At 42.1% G+C, this 21,746-nt stretch overlaps 2 protein-coding genes across 2 annotated transcripts; both read left to right on the top strand.

Annotated features, from left to right (window-relative positions):
* The first annotated feature begins 1,062 nt into the window (after positions 1 to 1,062).
* LOC308364172 (uncharacterized protein) lies at positions 1,063 to 10,088 on the top strand. The gene is made up of 6 exons (XM_080837192.1): positions 1,063 to 1,182; positions 1,853 to 1,966; positions 4,074 to 4,256; positions 5,431 to 5,642; positions 6,194 to 6,309; positions 9,535 to 10,088. Exons 1-6 carry the CDS (start codon positions 1,071 to 1,073, stop codon positions 9,698 to 9,700), a joined length of 903 nt encoding a protein of 300 aa, XP_080693318.1. The 5' UTR covers positions 1,063 to 1,070; the 3' UTR covers positions 9,701 to 10,088.
* A 5,166-nt stretch (positions 10,089 to 15,254) lies between these two features.
* Positions 15,255 to 21,319, top strand: gnb3b (guanine nucleotide binding protein (G protein), beta polypeptide 3b; the record flags this gene model as incomplete). The annotated part of the gene is made up of 9 exons (XM_080837193.1): positions 15,255 to 15,275; positions 17,127 to 17,222; positions 17,444 to 17,589; positions 18,673 to 18,736; positions 18,891 to 19,047; positions 19,501 to 19,567; positions 19,881 to 20,082; positions 20,501 to 20,717; positions 21,213 to 21,319. Exons 2-9 carry the CDS (start codon positions 17,166 to 17,168, stop codon positions 21,317 to 21,319), a joined length of 1,017 nt encoding a protein of 338 aa, XP_080693319.1. The 5' UTR covers positions 15,255 to 15,275; positions 17,127 to 17,165.
* Between the last annotated feature and the right edge of the window lie 427 nt (positions 21,320 to 21,746).

Here is a 21,746-nt window from a genome sequence, read left to right as displayed (position 1 = left end):
ACGCAATCACCAACGGTTTCTCACAAATTAAGCCATTAACCCAGTTTTTAAAAATGCGATTCCTCAAATAACCACAAGATGGCCCCGTCTTCTCAACTGCTGTCGAGACTGAGGCCCAATATTTGTATTTGAAATTTAGTAGGAATGTTGTCAGTAGTTTATAAACTAAAACTAAAATGTTCATTTTACTTCAACACATATCAATACATTGTAAAAATCAGATAAACTGATAATTTTGAAGTGGTCTCTTATATTTTTCCGCGGCTGTTTGTAATTCTGTAACTCCGAACATTCATGAAAACACACATTCCAGAAGCTCAAGCTTGACAGCAGGTTAGGTCAGAGTTAAACAGGTCCTTCAGGTGCGTATTTCACTGGACTTGTAAACTTTTGCACAGTCATCAGCATCAGTTTCTGCCTATATTGGAGATTCTATGGAATTACATGTTTGGGTAAAGAGAACCGTTTAGAATCAAATACTTTCCAAATATCCATGCAAAAACTACACGTATCCATCAAAGAATCCACTGAAAGCCTCCAAAAAAATCTCTGCACTGCATAAAACTTTTTTTCCCAAGTAGGATGCACCCTTTATACAAAAGTACCATACACTACGAAGTATGTTTAATTCCTTGTACGTGTTCTTCAATTGGACATTGCCAAGGACAATGTACAGTTTAACATGGCATCCCTGTAGGCCTATTATTTCTAACGTCATTGTGTCGTTTACCGTCACAAGCAAGAACTCTTTATACTCTTACGCCTCTGGCAATTCCGATAACACAGTCGACTAATTGAATGGAAAATACATGTCTTTGTTTTTACGGTCATGTTACGCCTTTTTTGAAAATGAAATTGAAATGTCAGTAAGATGGCCAAGGCATTGGGCAATATGTTTGCATGTCTCGTGAAATCGTCACGTTTTTCGTGGGCTTCGATCTCAACCAATCCTGATTCTGTCTGAAGTTGAGCCCTCCCTTGCCTCCCACGCATGGGAGAAATTATTTAAAATGTTTGAAATGACATGCCCAAAGATATCTGTTTGACTCCGAGGCGAACTAGACGGAGCAATGACGGCAGAACATGGCACAACGTTTTGCGAGGGGATGTACTCGAAACTTATCGACTCTGATAGCCCCTGTGATGATCTGAACAGTCCAGATGTACGGGAACGACATGTTGGTAAGTTATGTTGTTCGTGTAGAAATAGTTCATATTTCGCATATGGTAGCGCACATACATTTCACCATAGGCTATTGTACGCACCATAGTGTATGATTGGCAGCTAAATGTTTACACGTTTTCACACGGTTGTATTTTTCCACTTAAACATCTGGAATGGAAAGCTAGATTCCACGCCTCTCCCTTAACTCCTTGATCCAGTTATTTGAGTTTTGCCCTGTTGCTTGTTCGAGCCTGCCTTGACATTTTCAGGAAAACAAATGTGTGTTTATAAGCAAACTGTGTCCAACATAAGACTTGTGCTCACTGCTGACATTTGTGTAGTAATGGACAACCGCTTTTGACACAGTAGTAATAGAAGCTATTTCCTTCATAAATGTCATGATGTTTATTTGTACAAGGAAAATGCTGTCCTTAGCCAACCATTCTGGTTTTTCAAATGCATTTCTGAACTACACATTTCAGTGGTATTTATGACTATATAAAAAAAAGGTAGTTAGTCCATAAAAAAGGAGAAAAACAGAAGCCTCTTATGAAGCAAACTTTTACTCTTTATCCTTTATCATGAACCTTGTTGCAGCAAACTCAATTGAAAATATGTAGTAATACAATTCTCTCTTTTTCTATGTATGTATGGATGGATGTATGTATGGATGGATGTTCATTACAGTTCATGTCTCTCCAGCAAAAGGTAACTCCAGGCAACCTTACAAACTGGCCACAGCATGCCTGACTGGCCTCTGTCTGGTCCTGCTCTTGGTCCTTGTGGTAATGAGTTCACAACGTAAGTCTCTCTCGCTCTCTCCCTCTCTTGATGATTACACTGGGTGCTTATTTTTACTGAGGGGTGGGGCACCAGAGCTAATGGTCAACACTATTGGGAAGAAGGCAGTGGAGTAACTGTAGGGAGTGCAGGGTCTGCAGCTGCAAAAGAGCCCCGTGGCGAAAGGGGGTCCGCTTTTGTCTGACCACTATGACAGGGACATTGCGCCCACGTTTCCAGCGCAACTCCTATAGTTCACGCCCTGCTTTTAAAGCAGTGATTTCTCAGCAGTCATGAGTGCAACAGATAGCAAAAACTCAGATTGTTGATAACCACTAGGTTACATGATCAGCATTCGGTGAGGTGTGCACTCATGACTGCTGAGAAATTGCTGCTTTAAAAGCTATACTATAGGAGTTGCGCTGGAAACGTGGGCGCAATGTCACTGTCATAGTGGTCAGACAAAACTTTTGCCTTTCCAAACAGCTCATCATCTCCTGCGAGTTGAAGGGTACTGGGGTGTAAAGCATAGAAGACATGGCAGGTTGCTCGCTCTACTTAAGAGCAGTATTGGGCAGTAGATACTGAGTGGATTAGCTACCATGTCCATCGAAAGCATCCGGGCCAGGGAGTTGAACATTTCTGAAATTGTTGATCATTTTGCTCAACGCAAGGCTCGTAGGATGCCATTCTAAACGTCATGCATGTTATGTTTTTTTTATATGCCTAATGGTACTTGAAATGTATTTTTTCGCTTCAATGTCGTTAAAAGAATAAGTTACTTTGCGCATAGGTCTACATGATATTGTTTGAGGAAGTTTGTTTTGTAATTGATTGCAGCAGACGAGGCACGGTCGAGCGGCTGTTCCCATAAATCCATGTAAATGTTCGTAATTCACAATAATGTTTGATAACCCCCTGAAGAAGTTGTATAAATGTTTTCCCAAGTGTTGTCCCATCTGCCCATTATACACAGTTTCGTACATTATAAGTACATTTGCCTGTGCCTCTCAATGTCGCAAAATCATTAGTTTCACCTGACGATACGACGGTAACGGGGCCTCCGATGGGTGGTTTGCACTCGGGCCCGTCAAATCGTTATTACTCCGCTGGAAGAAGGCGTTGCTTTCTGTCTTTGCATAAAAAAACACCCCTTTCACATCTGAAAGGACAGCCAGACATGAGGTGGAGGACCCATTTCTCAGATCATGGAGGCAGCCTCATTGAGGCTTACAAGTCTAAAATTGTCCAGAAGATCAGGTGATCTTCAGTGGAGGTTGCTCCACTGTGGCCTGGTATCACTGTCTTCATGGCATGTAAATCACAGACTTAAAGGGAAATGTGGGTATTTTTGGGGAACTTGGGGATCGGCAAAACTGCTATAAAATGTCATGAGCAAGCATCTGCGTCAAAGTAAACCGCTTGTATTTGCCACTGCCAGGTTCATAATGATATTATAAGTCATTAAGTTTCTTCAGTTTCTGTAGTTTAAGTAAGAGTTTCAGTAGAAATGACATTGGTAATTTTCTACAGTTTCGTTACATCTTATAGTATCTTTACAGCTTTAGAGGCAAATTTAAGAAAAGTGCTTCTTGTAAAACACGTTTAAGCACTAGTGACTTGGTCTAGATCAGAATTTCAGCCCCTGGCCCCTGAGCAAACACTGGATAGGCTGCCCATGGTTCATAGTCCAATAGCACTGGACATCAGGGTGGTTGTCTGTGCTCTCGGGGCCATTACAGAGTCAGTATTCATACAATTTTTCCATTCTGACCAGTCTGTCCAGTCTGTTATTCCCCCCCCCCCCCCACACACACACAGACACCCCTCTCCCTCTAAAACACTTCCTTAAAGTGCATGTTTTTACTCCTTTGTTTATAAATGTGTGGTTTTGTTGAAGCAATGATGTTAGGCTGTTGGAAAACAGAGCAGCTGTTTGTTTTTCCTCCTGCTGATTGGGAAACAGGCCCTCTGGGAGCAGATGAGGACATCTTGTTTCAAAGTTCAGGATTATAGCTACAGCTGCATAACATGACTCACCTTTTTTTTTTGTCCCTGAGCATCGAAGTCAAAGTCAAACTAACATTGTTATCGGAATATCTGCGTCTGTCTGTGCCCGACACTGTAGGAAGGAGTGTCTCTGACGTTACATCCTCACTTTCCCCGAATTCATCTGCCTCTGCTCAGACCCAGAGGCAGACTCTACCTGTGAACGTCACGGATCTGGCCGAGCAAATCAAGAGACTGGAGAAAGAGAAGCGGCAACTGGAGACGGAGAGAAATGCCCTGCAAGAAAGGGTGAAGGTTCAGGGTAGGAGTGCTGTGGAAGCCCTCTTTCATTTTGACATGATCATTTGACATCATCATGTCTTTGATTTGAAACTGTTTGGGGTTTCATTGTAGGTAAAGTGTGAAAGAAATCTGTGGTGTTGCCTTTCATAAGTAAGCCCAGTTATTTTTGTGGGCCCTGTGATGTATGGCCCTTTCCTGTAGTGTGTAAAACGGACTTCCTCTCAGTATAAGGAATAACTCCGTCACCTGGTGTTAGTTAGGCCTTAGTCCTCCAAGATCCCCTCAAAGTAGGGCATAGGTTAGGCTAGCTTGTCCTCTAGAACACACTGTCTTCAGGGTAGTAGGAGCCATCTCTCTCGCTCTCTCTTTCTCGCTCTTTCTTTTCTTCTCACACACACACACACAGAATCGCACAAATACACACTCTCACGTGGGACTGGCTGGATGTGTTTGGGTGTGTGTGAAGGAGAGAAAAAATGATGGAATGATGGATTCCTCCTGAGGAAATTTAAATTAAGGAAATGAAGAGTTCCTGTGTGCATGCGAGTAAAGCCTTCCTTATGTTTACAATTGGGCAAGAGGATATTAATTAATTAATTAATTAATTTCTTCCAGGCCAAGTACTTTCAGCTAAGTTCTTTACGGAGACAAAATATGTGGGTATACAAAAGCTATCTAACTCTAATCTACATGTCAAAACACTTCCATCCATAGAATGTCCACCAAAGCCAGTAGCTAAACTATTTAAACAGAATGTGTTTGGGATCACAAATGGTCACCAGCAAGTCAGCAAGGCCTTTTTTTTCTCTCCCACATTTGTGACACTTGTATACTCTCATCATGTTTCTGGAATCTATCCCCATTACATCCCTGTGACACTAACATTTGTTTATCATTTGTTTGCAATAGGTACATAACTTTGGAGAGATGTGTGTGGTTTTTGAGTCTGGTGCTGTAATAATAATAATGCATTTAATTTGTAGCGCAGTGCCAGTGTCAGTCAGTCAGTTATCCATTTTGTTACCATGTCTTCTGTCATTATTTTGCTCTCTCTCTTTGCTCTCTCTCTCTCTCTTTGCTCTCTCTCTCTCTCTCTCTCGCTCTCTCTCTCTCTGGCTTGTCTGTGGTGTTTGGCTCCTGTCTTGGTTGTATGAGGGGGTTCTCACATTGATAGCTGTGCTTTCCCCCACCAGAGGCCACCTGTTCCCCAGCCCTAGAGACCACTGTGCCACCGGCCCCAACTAGCCCATTACCAAGTTCACCCAGTGGGTGCCCAGCAGATTGGCTCAGGTTTGCCGACAGCTGTTACTACATCTCCACCACCACACTGGACTGGAAGGGCAGCCAGAAGTTCTGCGCGAGGAGAGGGGGACACTTGGCTATTATCCAAACCGCAGAAGAACAGGTGAGGGAGAGACAGGGGGGGAGACAGAAAGAGGCATAAAGAGAGAGAGAGAGAAAATATGAATATGTTAAACTGGCACAAATGGACAACGATACTCATGTTCACTTGTCTCTTTACTGGCAAGTGGGCAACTACACCAAATGGCATGAACTGGGTTTCCACTCACATTCCCACTTACAGTTCCTGGTCTTGTGAGGCCTAGTCAGTTTTTCTTTGTGTCTCAAAGGTGTTGGGCAGAGTGAGTAAGGGAGATACAGAACATGATGGCAATTGTTACTATGTGTTTTAGTTCAATATTAGTTTTATATGAAGATATAAGTGTCAGATCTTAACCTTAAAGAGATGAACTTGAGAGATATCTGGGGATGTGATCTTCAAACAGGTTGTTTTTCACAGCCGGGTGTTGCCATGCTTACAGATCCCAGAGCCATTTCATTGATTAACGCTCTCACATTCTGCCCCATTCCATTAAGCTTTGGCATTAGGTCAGAGAATTTGATAAGTAAAATATTAAATTACAACCCCCATTTATTTTCTGTGCCTTGCTGTAGACGTTTATTTGGAATCAGCTGGCTCGGGGGCACTGGAATGCCTACTGGTTCGGAATCACTGACGAGAAGGCAGAAGGGACATGGCACTGGGTAGATGGAACAGAACTGGTTGACAAGTAAGTGGGTGCACAGGTTCACACACACACACACACACACAAACACACACATACATGCCTTTCTTCTGTGTAGGTGTTCATCTTGTTATCATGAATAATTTGTGTCACAGTACTTAAAATGATTGAAAGGTGTGTGTGTGTGTGTGTGTGTGTGTGTGTGTGTGTGAGAGAGAGAGAGAGGGACAGACAGACAGACAGACAGACAGACAGACAGACAGACAGACAGACAGACAGACAGACAGACAGACAGACAGACAGACAGACAGACAGACAGTCATTCATTCATTCATTCATTCATTCATGGCCTTGTCAAGCTAAAAAGGCACCGGATGCCTAAAAGAGCCCGGGTGATGTAATGTAACTCTTGAGTGACAGTTGCTATGCCAACGTCAATACGTCACCCGGGTCTTTATCGCTCATAACGCGATTTACTTCAGAGGATATTGCATTGAACTTCGCTACCTGAGACCGGCTTGCTTGTATTTGACCTACAATAAACCAACCAAAACAACCATGTACTTGATGTTTGACTTTGGTAGGAAAGTTGTTGATTCGCTAGTTTATATAAATCAAATGTATGTATCAAAGTAAGCACATTCCATCAGCTAGCTAGCTCGTGCTAGTGTCTTGTTAGCTTGAAGCTATTCATCTGTTGTTGTGCTTAAATTAAGACACTCCTTAATGTGTTGTGATTTTTAGACATATCTGACGGCACCCACAGTTACATTTGAACAAAACAGGGCATTGTTTGCACAACATTTTACTAAAGAATAACGGGGGATTGCTAGCTTTGATATGCTAGCGGACATTGCTAACTTACAGAATACCATCAGGCAGGTGTAGCTAAAACTTTTTAGTCGCTTAATATTGTGCCTAAACGGACACTTTGTACCCCGACACTTTTTGGCTATCAGTCAGAGAGTCTCAAGAGTTGTTCGAAAGCCATCAGCTACTTTTTAGTCGCTTAATATTGTCGCACAAAAGGAGGAATTGCTATTAGCAATATAGATGCGGGGTACGCGGTGACCGGCTTACGTAATGCTAACGTTGGCATAGAAACTGTCACTTAAGAATCAACATTACGTCACCCGGGCTCTTTTAGGCATCCGGTGCCTTCTTAGCTTGACAGCCTCACTCCAGGGGGGCTGTGTGAAGTTTCCCTATCCGAAAAACAAAACACTGCTAGACTCAACAGTAATGTTGTTTTGAAGACATCATGAACAGTGCTATGTAGTAAAGCGTCTTAGAAGCGCCACTGATAACTCTATCGCATTTACTGCAGATTCCTTACTTACTACCTAACTAATTTTCTCCTGTTAACCTGATCAGTTTACTTACTGTCCCGCTCAGCAGTATTGGCACCCCTAGTGAATATGAGCAAACAGGCTATGAAAAAATATGTCTTTGCTGTTTATCCTCTTGGTCTTCCACTCAAAATATTCATAAAAATCTTACCTTTTCATTGAGGTAAAATAATTGAGAGAAAAAGTTTTTTTTTTTTTACATTAAATAAATATTATTCTTCAAAACATGTGTGCACATGTATTGGCACCCCTTAATTAAATGTTTTGTGCAGCCTCCCTTTGCCAAGATAACAGCTCTGAGTCTTCTCCTATAATGCCTGATAAGGTTGGCGAACACATGGCACGGGATCTGACACCATTCTTACATACAGTATCTTTCCAGTTCCTTCAGATTCTGAGGTCAACGCTTGTAGACTCGGCTTCAGCTCATCCCACAGATTTTCTTTGGGGTTTAGGTCGGGGGACTGTGATGGCCATGGCAAAACCTTTATTCTGTGGCCGGTGAACCATTTTTGTGTTGCTTTTGAGGTATGCTTCGGATCATTGTCCTGCTGGAAGGTCCAACCATGGCCCATTTTAAGCTTACTAGAGGTGGCTGTTAGGTTTTCATTTAATATCTGCTGGTATTTGATCGAGTCCATGATACCATGTATCTTAACAAGATGTCCAGGGCCTTTAGAAGAAAAACAGCCCCACAACATCAAAGATCGGCCCCATACTTCACAGTAGGTATGGGTTGCTTTTCTGTATGGCTATCTTTCTGTCTACGCCAAACCCACCTTTGTTGTTTTTGCCAAAAAGCTTTATTTTGGTCTCATCTGACCATTTAACTCAGTCCTATTGAAAGTCTGACTTCCATTTGGCAAACTGTAGGCACTCTAGTTTGTTGTTAATGGGCAGCAGAGGCTTTTTTCTGGCAACCCTTCAAAACAACCTGTGGTGATGTAGGTGGCGTCTGATGGTAGTTTTGGAGACTTTCTAACCCCAAGACTCAACTAATGTCTGCAATTCTCCAGCTGTCATCCTTGGAGATTATTTTGCCAGTTGAACCATCCTCCTCACAGTGCGTGGGGTCAATGTACACACACGTCGTCTTTCAGGCTGATTCATAACATCACCTGACGCTTTAAACTTCTTTATTATTTCCATGATCGTGGAAATGGGTATTTTCAACTGGTACGAGATTTTCTTGTGTCCATTTCTTGATTTGTGCATCTCAACAACTTTTTATTGCACATCGTCACTGTGTTCTTGGGTCTTTTCCATTGTGATGAATGACTAATGGAATTTGGCCTGTGTCATCTCATATTTGTACATCAGTGGAACAGGAAGTCATGGTTAACCTCTTAAGAGTTCATAATTAAACAGGTGAACTTAAAAATGTAAAACATGACTGGAAATATACTTCAGTTAGATTTCAATTATAACATTTTTCTAGGGGTGCCAATAATAGTGGTACACATGTTTTTGTAAAAAATATTTATTTAATCTTAACCGTTGTTTTCTCTTACAATAATTTAACTTCAATGTAAAGGTAAGATTTTTGTGAATATTTTGAGTGAAACACCAAGAGGATAAACAGCACAGACATATTTTTTCATACCCTGTTTGTTCATATTCACTAGGGGTGCCAATACTGCTGAGCGGGACTGTATGTCTTTCCAAATATTTCTCCTTTTTTGTCTCTTGTCGCTCCACACAATCACTTCCCTTTTTTTGTTCCCTTTAAAAACAAATTCTCATCAATGTATCTTTCTTGCACACTTCAGCATTATGGTTTCTAGCTAGTTTCTACTAGTGTGGTGTACTTGCAGTGTGTACAAGCAGCATGCAAAGTCAGCAAGTAAAATCAGCCGCACAACTTTTTCCTTTTTTCTTCTGACTTCTGTGAACCTTTTGGTACTTTGGTACGTTTGCACAGTTTCTGGGAGGAAGGGGAGCCCAACAACCACATTGACGAGGACTGTGGCTACATCGTGAAGACGCAGGTGCTCAGTCGCATTCCAACGAAGAGCTGGTACGACGCGCCCTGCGAAATGCACTGGCGTTTTGTGTGTGAATTGGAGATGCCACCCGCTGGTGCATAGGGGGAGGGCCAGCTGCTGTGGTGGACAGACTAAATAACCACTGTTTGTGAGAGCCAATGTTACAAAAATGAGAAGATAAAATGGGAAATGGCTGTTCTCTCAGATCCGAGGAATGCTTCCCTTCCCTGAAGACGCTAGTTTGTATTTTTCCCGGGAGAGAGAGAAATTGTATATAACCTGTAAATATTTTTTCGTTGTTGTTTTGAAGTAACCATGTTTGACAATGTAATGATTAAAAAACAAATGTTGCTATTATTGATTTATTTCAATAGCAAAAAAAAAAAGAATTGAGATGTGAAGAGTTGATTGATGTTGAATTGACATGAAATTCCTATCTTTAACAGCTTTAGAGATATTAGCAGAACTATAACAAGGTAGAAGGTTTGATTACCAGATATAAAATGATGTGTACCTGCTCTTAGGATAAAAACATCTTCTAAATGAAATGCAACTGAAAAATAAAGCATGAAATATGATAACAAAAACCCACGTGTTGTTACTAAACATTTAAATGACCTTCATTATATGTTAGATTTAGGATCATATTAAAACCTTTATCCTGCAGGGGGCAGCACTTGTCTAGGCAAGTAGCTATTTACTTGATGAGGATGTGACTGCCTCACCTTGGCTGTGTTAAATGACTCACTCACATAGAACTGCTAATTGTGGCAGTTTAATCTTATGCAAGAGAAGTATGGAATGGTCATGTTAAAGCCAACAAATGGTGAGACCATTTTGATTCATAAGATTGTGCATATGCTGTTATGTGTTGTGTTATGTGTTTGCCAGTCATTTTAGATCTGAAGAAAACAACAACCGGTGAGAGATATTCCTTGGCCTCATTTCTTCCAGCAAGACTGAACTTCCCTAAAGTTCAAGTAATTTCTGGTGTCTGGTTTTTCTGCGAAAGCGTAAGTAGGCCACTTCAGTATGTGAAGAAAAATAGGTCATGTTATTAAAGGGTACAGTCATTTATTTGACTTGTTAGTCCTATCCGCGCCAGAATGTCAAATAACCTCCAAATTGCTCAACAGACACCAGCCAGTCAGGGTGGCTCTCCACGCTAACGTATATTCCTAGAATCAAAATGAACCCAGTGGTGCCAGAAGGAACTCTCGTCATTGAGAATGTCATTAGCTTGGTGGATTTTCTAATGCACTGATCTTAACCCTACACTGGCACCGGTGGACACCTCAGCCCTTGTTTGTTCTGCTTTGTGTGTGTGATGACTCCGAGGCCTGTTAGAAGATGGACACACGTCACGCTGGTCACCTACAGAATCGTTGGACCTCCCAGAACCTCGGCTCGCAGGACGTCCTTTGTGCTTGATTGGCTCTTTAAGCTTTCTCGCACCCAATTGGTGACCTTGACACTCACTGATCCACTTGTGCATTAATTCCTGCCATGGTTCCTGCCACCAGTGTAAACAAATGAACTAGAGCAACTGTTATATAACGACGTATGGTTCCCTGTAGATCCATCTGCAGTAGGGCACTTTTGATGAGTACCAGTGGCCTAATTTAAAGCGTAGAATTCCTGATGAGGGAATTCTGTTAATAGGCAAAAGAAAACCTGTCCGGTCTTCCACAAATATCCGCAAGCGGTGATGGATAGTGGATAAATCTTATATCAAAATACTAAAGTGAATTCTCCCTCAGTATGAGAAGTACTTTTTGTTGATTCAACAGGACCAACAGCTTTAGACAGCTGTACTCTTCAACATGCACACCTTGATACGTTTTTAATAAACAAGCATGACAACCTTAGTCAGCCATTAATAGTTAGGATTATTAATAGTTAGGATTATGTTGCAGAAAAAAGTGCAACTATTTCCATTGTATGAATGGCGCGTTTTTCTTTTAAAAGTAATTTAGTCACACCCATCTATCTTTTGTTTGGTTTACCCCACGGCCAATTAGATCTAACCCCCACTAACTGACTTTCCCTCAACCGGAGCATGTTACCTGTTTGGCACCACACCCACTTTATCACAGACTCCCTAAATAATGCCATGTAAACTTCATGTTCACCAACTATTAAAAATATTTCTTCATTTCATCCCGAGGGAAGGGTTTGTGTTGCATGTTCATCTTTTTCAAGACATGGTTTGAATGTGGCACTTTCAAGCTGAGTCCTGTTAGACTAGTCGTGGAAAGGGGGAGGTCCTGTTGAGGAGATCAAACAGAGGGTGAATGAGTTTGAGTTTGGAGAGCAAGGTGTGTCTTCTCGTTCTCACCCTCTCGCCTCTTGAGCTTGTTACCACGGAACACATCAGGAAGTCCTGAGGCCTTCTTCTGTCAGTTCGTATTAAGCAGGATTTAGAGAAGAGAGACAGAGAGAGAGAGAGAAAGAGAGGAAGAGAGAGAGGAAGAGAGAGAGAGAGAGTGCTAAACGGCTAACAGCCCCTTGAGGTACTGATATGTCTGAACTGTGTCTTAAGGTAATTCCAGGAAGGAGAATAAGATATGATTGCAAGCTTCCCTGGATGTCTTCACATGACATACTTCTCCAATGTATCATTTCCACACATGACTGGCTCACGTGCGGGTCATCACTGCCATCCACTTTTAGTAGTTCCTTTTCAATATGTGTAGAGAAGTTACCAAATTTGGAAAGCGCAATTTTTGACTCACAGTTTAACCATGTGAACAACCAGACTCCTAGACTGAATCTCTGAAACTCTGTGGACTACATCTATATAATATTCCAAAAGGTTCCTTAACAAATACAAAAAAAAAAAATCAGTTTCAGTCCTTTATTTTATTGTATTGTCTTCCAAAAGTGGAAACCAACATTTTTTTCACATTCTACATTCTCTTTCTGCCTACTGGAAACTTTTGTCAGGCTTGCTTGCAGAAAGTTGCTTTTACACAAAATGTGCAACTTTCAATGCAGTGATGGATGCAAAATCATCGGAAGGATTCACACAGAAGTCAGTCATAGAAATGCCCCCTTTCAAGGAAGATGTGAAAGTATCTTGAACCAGTGTACAAGGAAGGTTGGGACCATGCGACCATGTAAATGAAAAAAGTGTCCCATTCTAGCTTTTAAACACCTAATTCTCTGCAGATTAGTATTAGGAGAGGGCAAAGTAACCCATGGTGACATGTATGTACAGTGTCATGTCGGTGTGTGTGTGTGTGTGTGTGTGACTGCATGGTATTGCCAGTGTTCTTTATGGGAACCCAGGCAGGTCTCTTAAACCAGATAAAAGGATTGGGCTGTTTACACCAAAGATCCGACTGTGAGCCCAGTTGGTGTCGGGCGTGTGTGTGTGTGTGTGAGTGTGGGTTTAACTGTGGGCTTTATTCCCCGCCAGATGGGGGTGTGAAAACAAAAATCACAGTATTTGTTTACTATATTGTCAATCACTGAAGGAGACAACCCAATGACACATGGTGGTCAGCTAACCTTGATAAGAGGTACATTAGATCCTACTTAACTTGGAACCCTCTGTCACAAGGCTGGCGTAACCTTGTAATGAACATGTTATGGCAGACATGTGGGAGGTAGGACTAACTCATATATCACAGCTACCATGACTACTCATCCAGCAAAAATAAAAGTGACCATTTTGAATCCAGTCACTAATAAAACATGGCAAAATATTTTGGCTCACACTTCCTTTTCCTGTCAATATTACACAGCGTGTTTCACAGACATTATATCATCAGGAAATGTGAACGCTTGTAAAGACACTGCATTAGACACTGATAACATTGGCAGTATCTTTGGCCCATCTGTATTGTGTATACTGCTTCAAGCTTCAAGATTTCAGCTACAGATTCCCAGTTCCAACTGGGAACTAGTTCAACATCCCAACCAATTAAATCAATGACAAGGCTTTATTCAGGCTTTTCTGCCATTGCAAAACACAGCATTTATATGTGGGTACTACACTTTTTTCACAATTTCTGCACTGGGGTTCATTATTTAAACACCAATATTTGCCAATATTTTTGGTAATGACTGTTATTGTATGACAGGAGTGTTTATGGGTGTTTATGGATCATTACACCCAATGACATGAGATGTTATATAGCTGTCAAATTTGTGATTATGTGTGTGTGCAGACATGGGGGAAAAATCTTGAGTGTTACTGCAGAGACTGGGCCCCACTGGGAACCACTCCCTTTAGAACCCAGTCCGAACCAGAATCTCCTCCTCAGCCGTTTTCCCTCCTCAATCATCAACACCCTCCTCTTGCCACCCGAGTCCCTCTCCAACCAAACAAACTCCACCCCGGTGTGCAGATCAGTGGGATCTGATGCCTTGAGCCATTAGTAAGATTATGATCACAGGGTGTCCGATGCTCCAGGCCTGTGCCAACAGAGGCGAGAGCGCGTCTTTCCCTGGTGGAATCAGGGCAGTGGCACCCAAGTGGCAAGTGGAAAAAGAACCAACTCGACACCCCTCTCAACACCCCTCTCTTTCTCTCTCAACCTCCACCGTTCCCACTCTCCATCCCGTCCCTCTTTTTCTCTGTGTCACCCGTGACGCATGTTCGGATTGGGCTGCACTAAGTCCTTAACGAGATTGCAGATTCCACGGACATCCAATTAGATCGTGATTAACTGGGCTCAACCCATTAGGTCTGACAAACTAATTCAAATGCTCACCCCCGAACCCCGTGAAACCACCCCGAATAAAATTCTACATTCTCAAGGCCACACAAACACTAATCTCTCCAAAGTGTGGCGTCATCGCTGCCATGTTGCACCCAGATGCGTGGATGTGAGGTAAATACACGTGTAAATGATTCCTCTGGGTACCTCTGTGAAGCGGTAGCACACTGACCTTGACTGTAACATGAAATAAATACAAAGTGGCAATAAAATTAATCAAAATCATTCTGACCCAAACAAGTCATTCTGATGATCTAGTGCAACAAATTATTTATTGTAAATAAATAATAATTTGTAAAATCAGAGAATTGGAATCATTCTAGAGTGCTTGTACTGATCTAGTGGTGAGTAGCCTCCTGACTTGCTTATTTCTTTCAGTATATCTATCCACCACCTTTCCCTGCTCCCCAAGGGCCCTGGTCTCTCTTTCAAACCTGGATTCTTCAGGTATGCGCCGTCCTTTAGTTTCTTCAGTAGCTCCTGTCTTTTGACCCCATAACCTGCTTTCCTTCTGCAATCGGTTTACCTGACTCTCCTCGCCATGCTCTCTGCCTCCCCCTCCTCTCTTTCTCTCTCTCTCTCTGCTCCTCCTCTCGCTCTTCGTCTCTCTCTCTCTGTCTCTCTCTCTCTCTCGCCCTCTATTTCCATCTTTGGGGCTTATCCCTTCATCCCTGATCTCCTTCATCCCCTCCAATCCTCATCTGTTCCCTGGGAGGAAGGGGGAGAGAAAGAGAGAGTTTTTCACAGGTAAGTTCCTGCCAGTCGGTGGGAAGAAAGCGTGAGAGGAAGAGAGTGAGAGAGAGAGAGGGGTAGCAGGACTGTCCTGTGGATTGAGGAGTGCACAAGCAGCCGAGAGAAAAAAGGGGACACACACACCCAGCGAGAAGAAAAAAGGGATTGGAATAAAGGAAAAAAGGAAGAGAAAGAAGAGCTGCACAGCAAAAAGCAACGTGAGTATTTTCTTCTTATCCTTCAAGACTGATCTCATGTTGCATGCTATAGAGGATCCTACCGTTCATTTGGACTGCAGGCCTTTGAGACTGTTTAACTCGTCTTCATCAGAAATGCTTCAACGAAGGTGTACCCTGTTAGAGCACTTACGGCAAAACATAGCAGGTGACATCAACCAAGCTGAGAATACTTGCAGTTGCAAGAACAGGGATGTCACCACAATGTATGGAAGACATGGAAGTATCTGTGCAATCTATTTTGCACAGATTGCAAGATTTAAAAAGGCAAGCAAGGATGCCACATTGTTGAGAGCTTTTACTTTGGCTTTTAGTAGGCTTGCAGGACAAGATGTTTCTACTTTTTCTTTGACCGTTCTGGAGATAACATTACTAAAGCATTTAGACTACAACTCACTAGTAATGCTAAACAACCAACAACAGCAAATAGTTAAAGCAGTTAAAGCAATGCTTAAACAACCAACAACAGACACCAAACCCCTTGTTCTGCAGGTTTTGGGGTTTTCGTCTGGGCCACTGCAATTTACAGTGTACATCAGTTAACTTTAATTTGTCAGCCAGGCCAAAGTCATTGTATTTTAGCCACATGCACAATTAGTGCATCAAACATCTTACTTGATCAACCTGCACCAAAACATCTAAATAGGGCTATTGACAAGACACTGACCGTGAGGAAGAGGTTTGTATATTTTTCAAACTATGGCCATTTGTCAAACCCACAGCCAGTTTCTGACATCAATCCTGACCATATATAGTTTTTTTTGTCATAACTTCTCATTGCCTTATAATGCCATTTCTTTTTGTCCTTCAATACATTTCTCTTCCTCTCTCTATCTGCCCTTCGCTCCTTGTCTGATCCAATGGGATAGTAATCGGATGATAGGAGATTTGACTTGAAAAGCCACCCTACAAGCTCCTGCCGTGGGCTTAACTCTCCAACTTCCGCTCTTTCCCCCCCTGTCCTCTGGACTATTTCTTGTCACTTTTCTTCTTCTTCATTGCCTTTTCCTCAGGCCTGTTTCTTTAACTTTGACTCATAGTGGATCTCTGATGTACTAGTGTGATGCTATACCTGATTACCTGACTCTTAGGTGGTCATGAGTGGCTCGGAGACCAGGTCAGATTTGGTGTTCATGTTGAAGTAAAGCTCCACAAAGCCTTCTGATCCTCACTCGTAGAGGTCATTTGTTTGAAAACAGTTGCTCCTTAATTACTCCTTAATTACAGACCAGAACACCAATAATATTGTGGGGATACAAAATGTGAATTCTATTGAAAACCTATTGGTAGAGATACAAAACTTGATACATGCATGCCCTAAAGGTTATGTTGGTTGACTTTACTTGTTTCTGTGGGACGCCATCAAATATGTGTACCATTCTCAGATGCCACCTGCAGCTGAAAATATTGCTAAATCCAGATTTAGTTAAATCCAGACTAGTTGCCAAAGTCAAGACAGTAGTTAACATGCTCCTGGATCCTCAATGTATCTTGATGGATATCCAAGGCTGTTAAATGACACCACAGTATGCAAAAGGGGTCAAGATGTTCTCACCGTCCAGGATATGACATCATTGGTCGGCACGGAGGCCTAGTTTCAGATTATGGAGTTACGACCAGGTTTACCAGACAATCGCATACTTCCTTTTCACTAGACGTGCAGGATGTGGCTCAGATTAGGCTAAATCCACTCGGTGGATCTTCTCAGCGCAGGAGCGTAGGACATAATGCGCTTTGTCACCATGAATTGAAAGATGCATGGAAGTGCAGAAAAAATTAGAGGCTACTCATCTCTGATTTCCTCCTCTGTTATTGTTTTTTTGCGTGGTCTAGTTTCCCTCTGGCCTGTAACATCCCCTGCAAACCGTCGCCATGGGTGAGTTGGACGTTTTGAAAAAGGAGGCTGAGACCCTTAAAGCTCAGATTGAGGTAAGCAGCAGTCATTTTCGAGACACTCACCCACACAGGTTCAACATTCTGAGAAAATCCATATCTTTATAATATATATAATGCATCTATACATTACTCACAAAACAAGCAGAGTCAAGGAGTTAATGGGATGTGTTTACAGTATTGATTTACTTTGTGACTCTAAACCATCTAGTGTAAATCACAGATTTATAACATTTTGATTCATCTTCCACCTGCAGACTGCCCGCAAGGCAGTGAACGATGCAACCATGGAATCGGCTGCCTCTGGGGTGGCCGCTGCTCCCCGTATCCAACCTAAAGCCAGAAGGACCCTGAAGGGCCACACAGCCAAAATCTATGCTCTCTACTGGGCCCTTGACAACAAGTGAGTCAGCCAGTGAAGGAGCAGGACAGTAGGGGTAGCTAGAACAGCTCAGCATAAACGTCACATGGTGTTTTTTCCATTTACCTGCTGGAGCAATGCACACGTTCTTGAGGAGGAATTAATGCCTTCACCAACCCAACTGGTTACATGTTACACATAAAAACTCACAAAATGTTTGGAATCAGGGTGTCAGGGCTTTCACTCAAGTTATGTCAGCCTGGATATTTAACTATGTACAGATACCCAAGCACTACTTTACATAAATGTACACTGTATTTTTGATACATCACATGTTGTCATGTAGGCCATATATTATTGTAAGCCTAGCAAAGGTAGGGTGAAAAGTCTAAGCATTTACATAGGACACAAAGGTTAAGTGTCTTCTACGCTTAAGTCAGAGGCCTAATCTGCTATGGCCTTGTTGGAATTGTCTTACAGGCATTTACACTATCTTATGAACATCACGAATCCCCCTTAATGCTTAGTTGGATCAATTAACAGGCTCAGGGGCCCAGAATAGCTTCACTAGCCTGTGATTTGAAGGAGAAAAGGAGAAATGTTCGGTCATTTAGTCACGCATTATGATGTATACAAGATCTGTAAACCTCAATTCAATGAAAACATGCTAAAAAAGGTCAAAGGCACCAGTAAGGTTTCAAATGTATTGATAGATACTGGCTTTTTTAGCACAGTGCTAGAGGAACATAGGCGCCACCAAGTGGCACATTAAGGTACTGTCACTATAATAACTCACAGGAAGTGATTTTATGACACAAATCATCACTAAATAAGATGAAAAATTTCATATGGACAACATCTTGTACGTGTAGTTCTCTCAAGGTCCTTGAATGTATTATTTACCATTCTTTTTTCATTCTTTTGAATTTAAGTTAATTAAACATAAACTACAACACATCCATGCATATCATTTACAATATCAACAATACAATGTACAATGGCTGCAATATCCTGTAAAAATATCCTGCAACAGCAAGTGGCATTTTACATATTTATAAAACATGCTCATATTATTCAATATACTATGAATGAGATAACGCTGATTTCTTTACCTGTCTATTGTAGGTTAATGGTCAGTGGTTCCCAGGATGGCAAGCTGCTCGTCTGGGATACCCATGCTGGGAATCTGGTGAGAGGACCGTATAGCACTACTATAATGGAATACATTGAAAGTTTTCACATGGACTGTTAATGACGTGTTCAAACTTGTGAGCAGTGGGTGATCCATATGGGTTAGTAAGATTTATGGAAATATAACTAGAATTTCTCCTTTCCATCCCCAGGCTAATTGCGTGCCCCTCAAGTCTGCATGGGTGATGACTGTCTCATTCTCTCCCTCTGCGGGTCTGGTGGCCAGTGGTGGTCTTGACAATATGTGCACTATCGTCAACATTGCAGCAGAAAAGCCAAAGACCTTGAGAGAAATTGATGGCCATGATGGTAAGGGGCAGAGTAACTAGCTTTGCGCTCTTGTTGATAACCCAAACAGATTGATACAAAGGATTTGACAGTAGTCTTACAGCTTAGAGAGATACAGATCATTCAATAAATACTTTTTAATGGCTAAATAAACGTATGTCCCAAGTTCCCTTCTTCTCTTCAGTAATGGTGAATTGAATGTAATTTAAGGTCAGTTGATTCAAATTATCCTCAACAGAGTTGTTTTATCTGTAAAAAAAGACAGACTACAGTTAGCCACAGGTAGTGCAAAATATGATCACACTGATGGGCATAGAGTTGTTTGTGGATAGCTCAGTCATTCTGAAATCTGCAGTGTGAAGTAACATTTCTTAATGTGCCCATCTCTCTCACACTGTCCCCATTGCTGTTGCCATAGTAACGCTCACCTCTCCAATGTGACTGATTTTCCCTTTTGCCTATCAACCATCTTAGGTTATGTGGCCAGTTCCCGTTTCCTGAGTGAGACTGAAATTCTCACTGCCTCTGGTGACCAGACCTGGTATGGCACACTACGTAAAATCTTTATTACCTAGACCTATTACCGTTTAATTTATGAATGACATATTCGCACTTGCACAATCTTCTCATCCTTCATCCAGTATAATATGTTTATTATATGTGCAATTTATGTTCAGAGTATTATTTATTATGTTATTTTATGTTATGCTATGGTAGGTTGGCGTTGTCTTGTCCTAAGAATTTCAATGCCCAGTCTGACTCTGTGTTTTTCTGTGCATCTGACAAATAAATACTTGAACTTGAGTAAAACAAAAAGCCTTCTATCAATCTCTAAATTGCTCTCTCTTCTCCAGTGGTCTTTGGGACATTGAGACTGGTAAACAGAAGCAATCATTCCTGAACCATGTGGGGGACTGCATGTGCCTGGCAATGACACAAGACCAGACTACATTCCTCTCTGGGGCATGTGACTCCTCGGCCAAGCTCTGGGACATCAGGGATGGCCAGTGCAAGCAGACCTTCATCGGTCACACAGGTGACATCAATGCCATTTCGGTAAGGAGCATTCACAACACGGACCACTGGTGTTTGGTCATAGGCAAGCTGTGAACTGGTTGACTATCTTGACAATCAAACTCTAGATTTACATTGTTATTGAGTTTCACATTGTTGCATTTTTCAAAACAGAGCTTGAGAATTTAGCTATGAAGTTGCAGTGTTATTGAATTTCACATAACATGTGTCAAAAGCAGCTTGAGCTTGATGTTTATTTGTTTGCATGTTCCCTGGTTACGTTTGCATTGTTCTTCCACTTGAGATACAGGAAAGGAAATCTCCTTTTACCTTAACCCAACTGACCTAACATGGCAGCCATTCTTTCATTGATTTTGCTATCAAGCACAAACATTTATTGTGCACAGTGTAACAGCACTCTGACCTCTGGGCATTCATACCTGCTCTCTTATCTCTGTAGTGGATGCCAAATGAAAAAGCTTTTATCACTGGCTCGGACGACTGCACCCTGAGGATGTTTGACATCCGTGCAGACCAGGAAATCATGGTTTACCAGAACGCCCAACCAACCGCTGGTGTGACATCACTTTCTCTGTCCCTGTCTGGACGCCTTCTCTTTGCCGGCTATGATGATTTCAACTGCAACATATGGGATTCTCTCAAGGGCGAGAAAATTGGTGAGTGGAAAAGAAAAACAAATTAGACACTTCTATAGGTACGACGGACAAATTCAATATTTGAAGGGACAAGAGTGTGTGAGAGAGGTATCAGCAGTGACAATCTGGGATGGAAGGGTCAAGAAATATATTTAGGCAAAGGCAAATATGGAAAGGGAGAGAGAATGTACTATAATATTATGGCTCAGCCATTTTATCCTTGGAGTCCCATTGCCCAACTTGAGAATGAACTAAGACTCAGTGGGTTGCAGGTTTCAAGAACAGTGGATGACCACAGAGTGAGTTTAAGAGAGGTCTACATAATAGTGGACGGACACATTTTTGAAAGCTGAAGGACAAAGACACCTCAACAAAGCTGGAGCTTAAAATGCAGGAACATTTGATCTCCTTTTTTCATAGGATGCCGACATACTGTGCAATGATTGCATTGGAGTATGTCGGCTTCCTCAGTCACTGAGCAACTCTAAACTCTCTCCCCTCATCCTCCCCTCTCAGGTGTGCTGGCCGGACATGACAACAGAGTGAGCTGCACTGGTATCCCTAGTGACGGCATGTGTGTCAGCACTGGATCCTGGGACAGCTTCCTGAAGGTCTGGAACTGAGCTGGCCCGCCCAGCCTCCGCAGCGGAGCTTGAGGAGGAGGAAGAAAGAGGGAGTGATGAGGAAGACGAAGGGGAACATAGCTAGCGTAGAAGCACGGCGAGCGTGATGAATGAGTTTGACTGCTGGGTAATGCTGGGTAGGTAGGAGGGTTTGAGTGTGGGGATGGGAGGAGGAGTGGAGGAGGCATCACACGTTTTGTTATCAGGGAGAGAGAATGGAAGTTGGGTTTTTTTCATGCCAGACTAGTCTTCTCTTTTTTGACTCGCTCATCAGTTCTTTCCCTCCTCTCTCTTCCTTCTTTGACCTCACTTTGAAAGCAAGGGCAAAGACCCCACTGAATGTATAAAATGGTATTACTACCACGTCATGATGCACCATGGAAGTTACTGCTGAGTGTTTCAGTATATCATGAAATGAAAACAATCA

The sequence above is a fragment of the Sprattus sprattus genome (assembly GCF_963457725.1).
Source record: "Sprattus sprattus genome assembly, chromosome: 4".
In the NCBI taxonomy this organism is placed as follows: domain Eukaryota; kingdom Metazoa; phylum Chordata; class Actinopteri; order Clupeiformes; family Clupeidae; genus Sprattus; species Sprattus sprattus.
The sequence above is the reverse complement of the archived record's forward strand: the minus strand, read 5'-3'. Positions and strand labels throughout refer to the sequence as shown.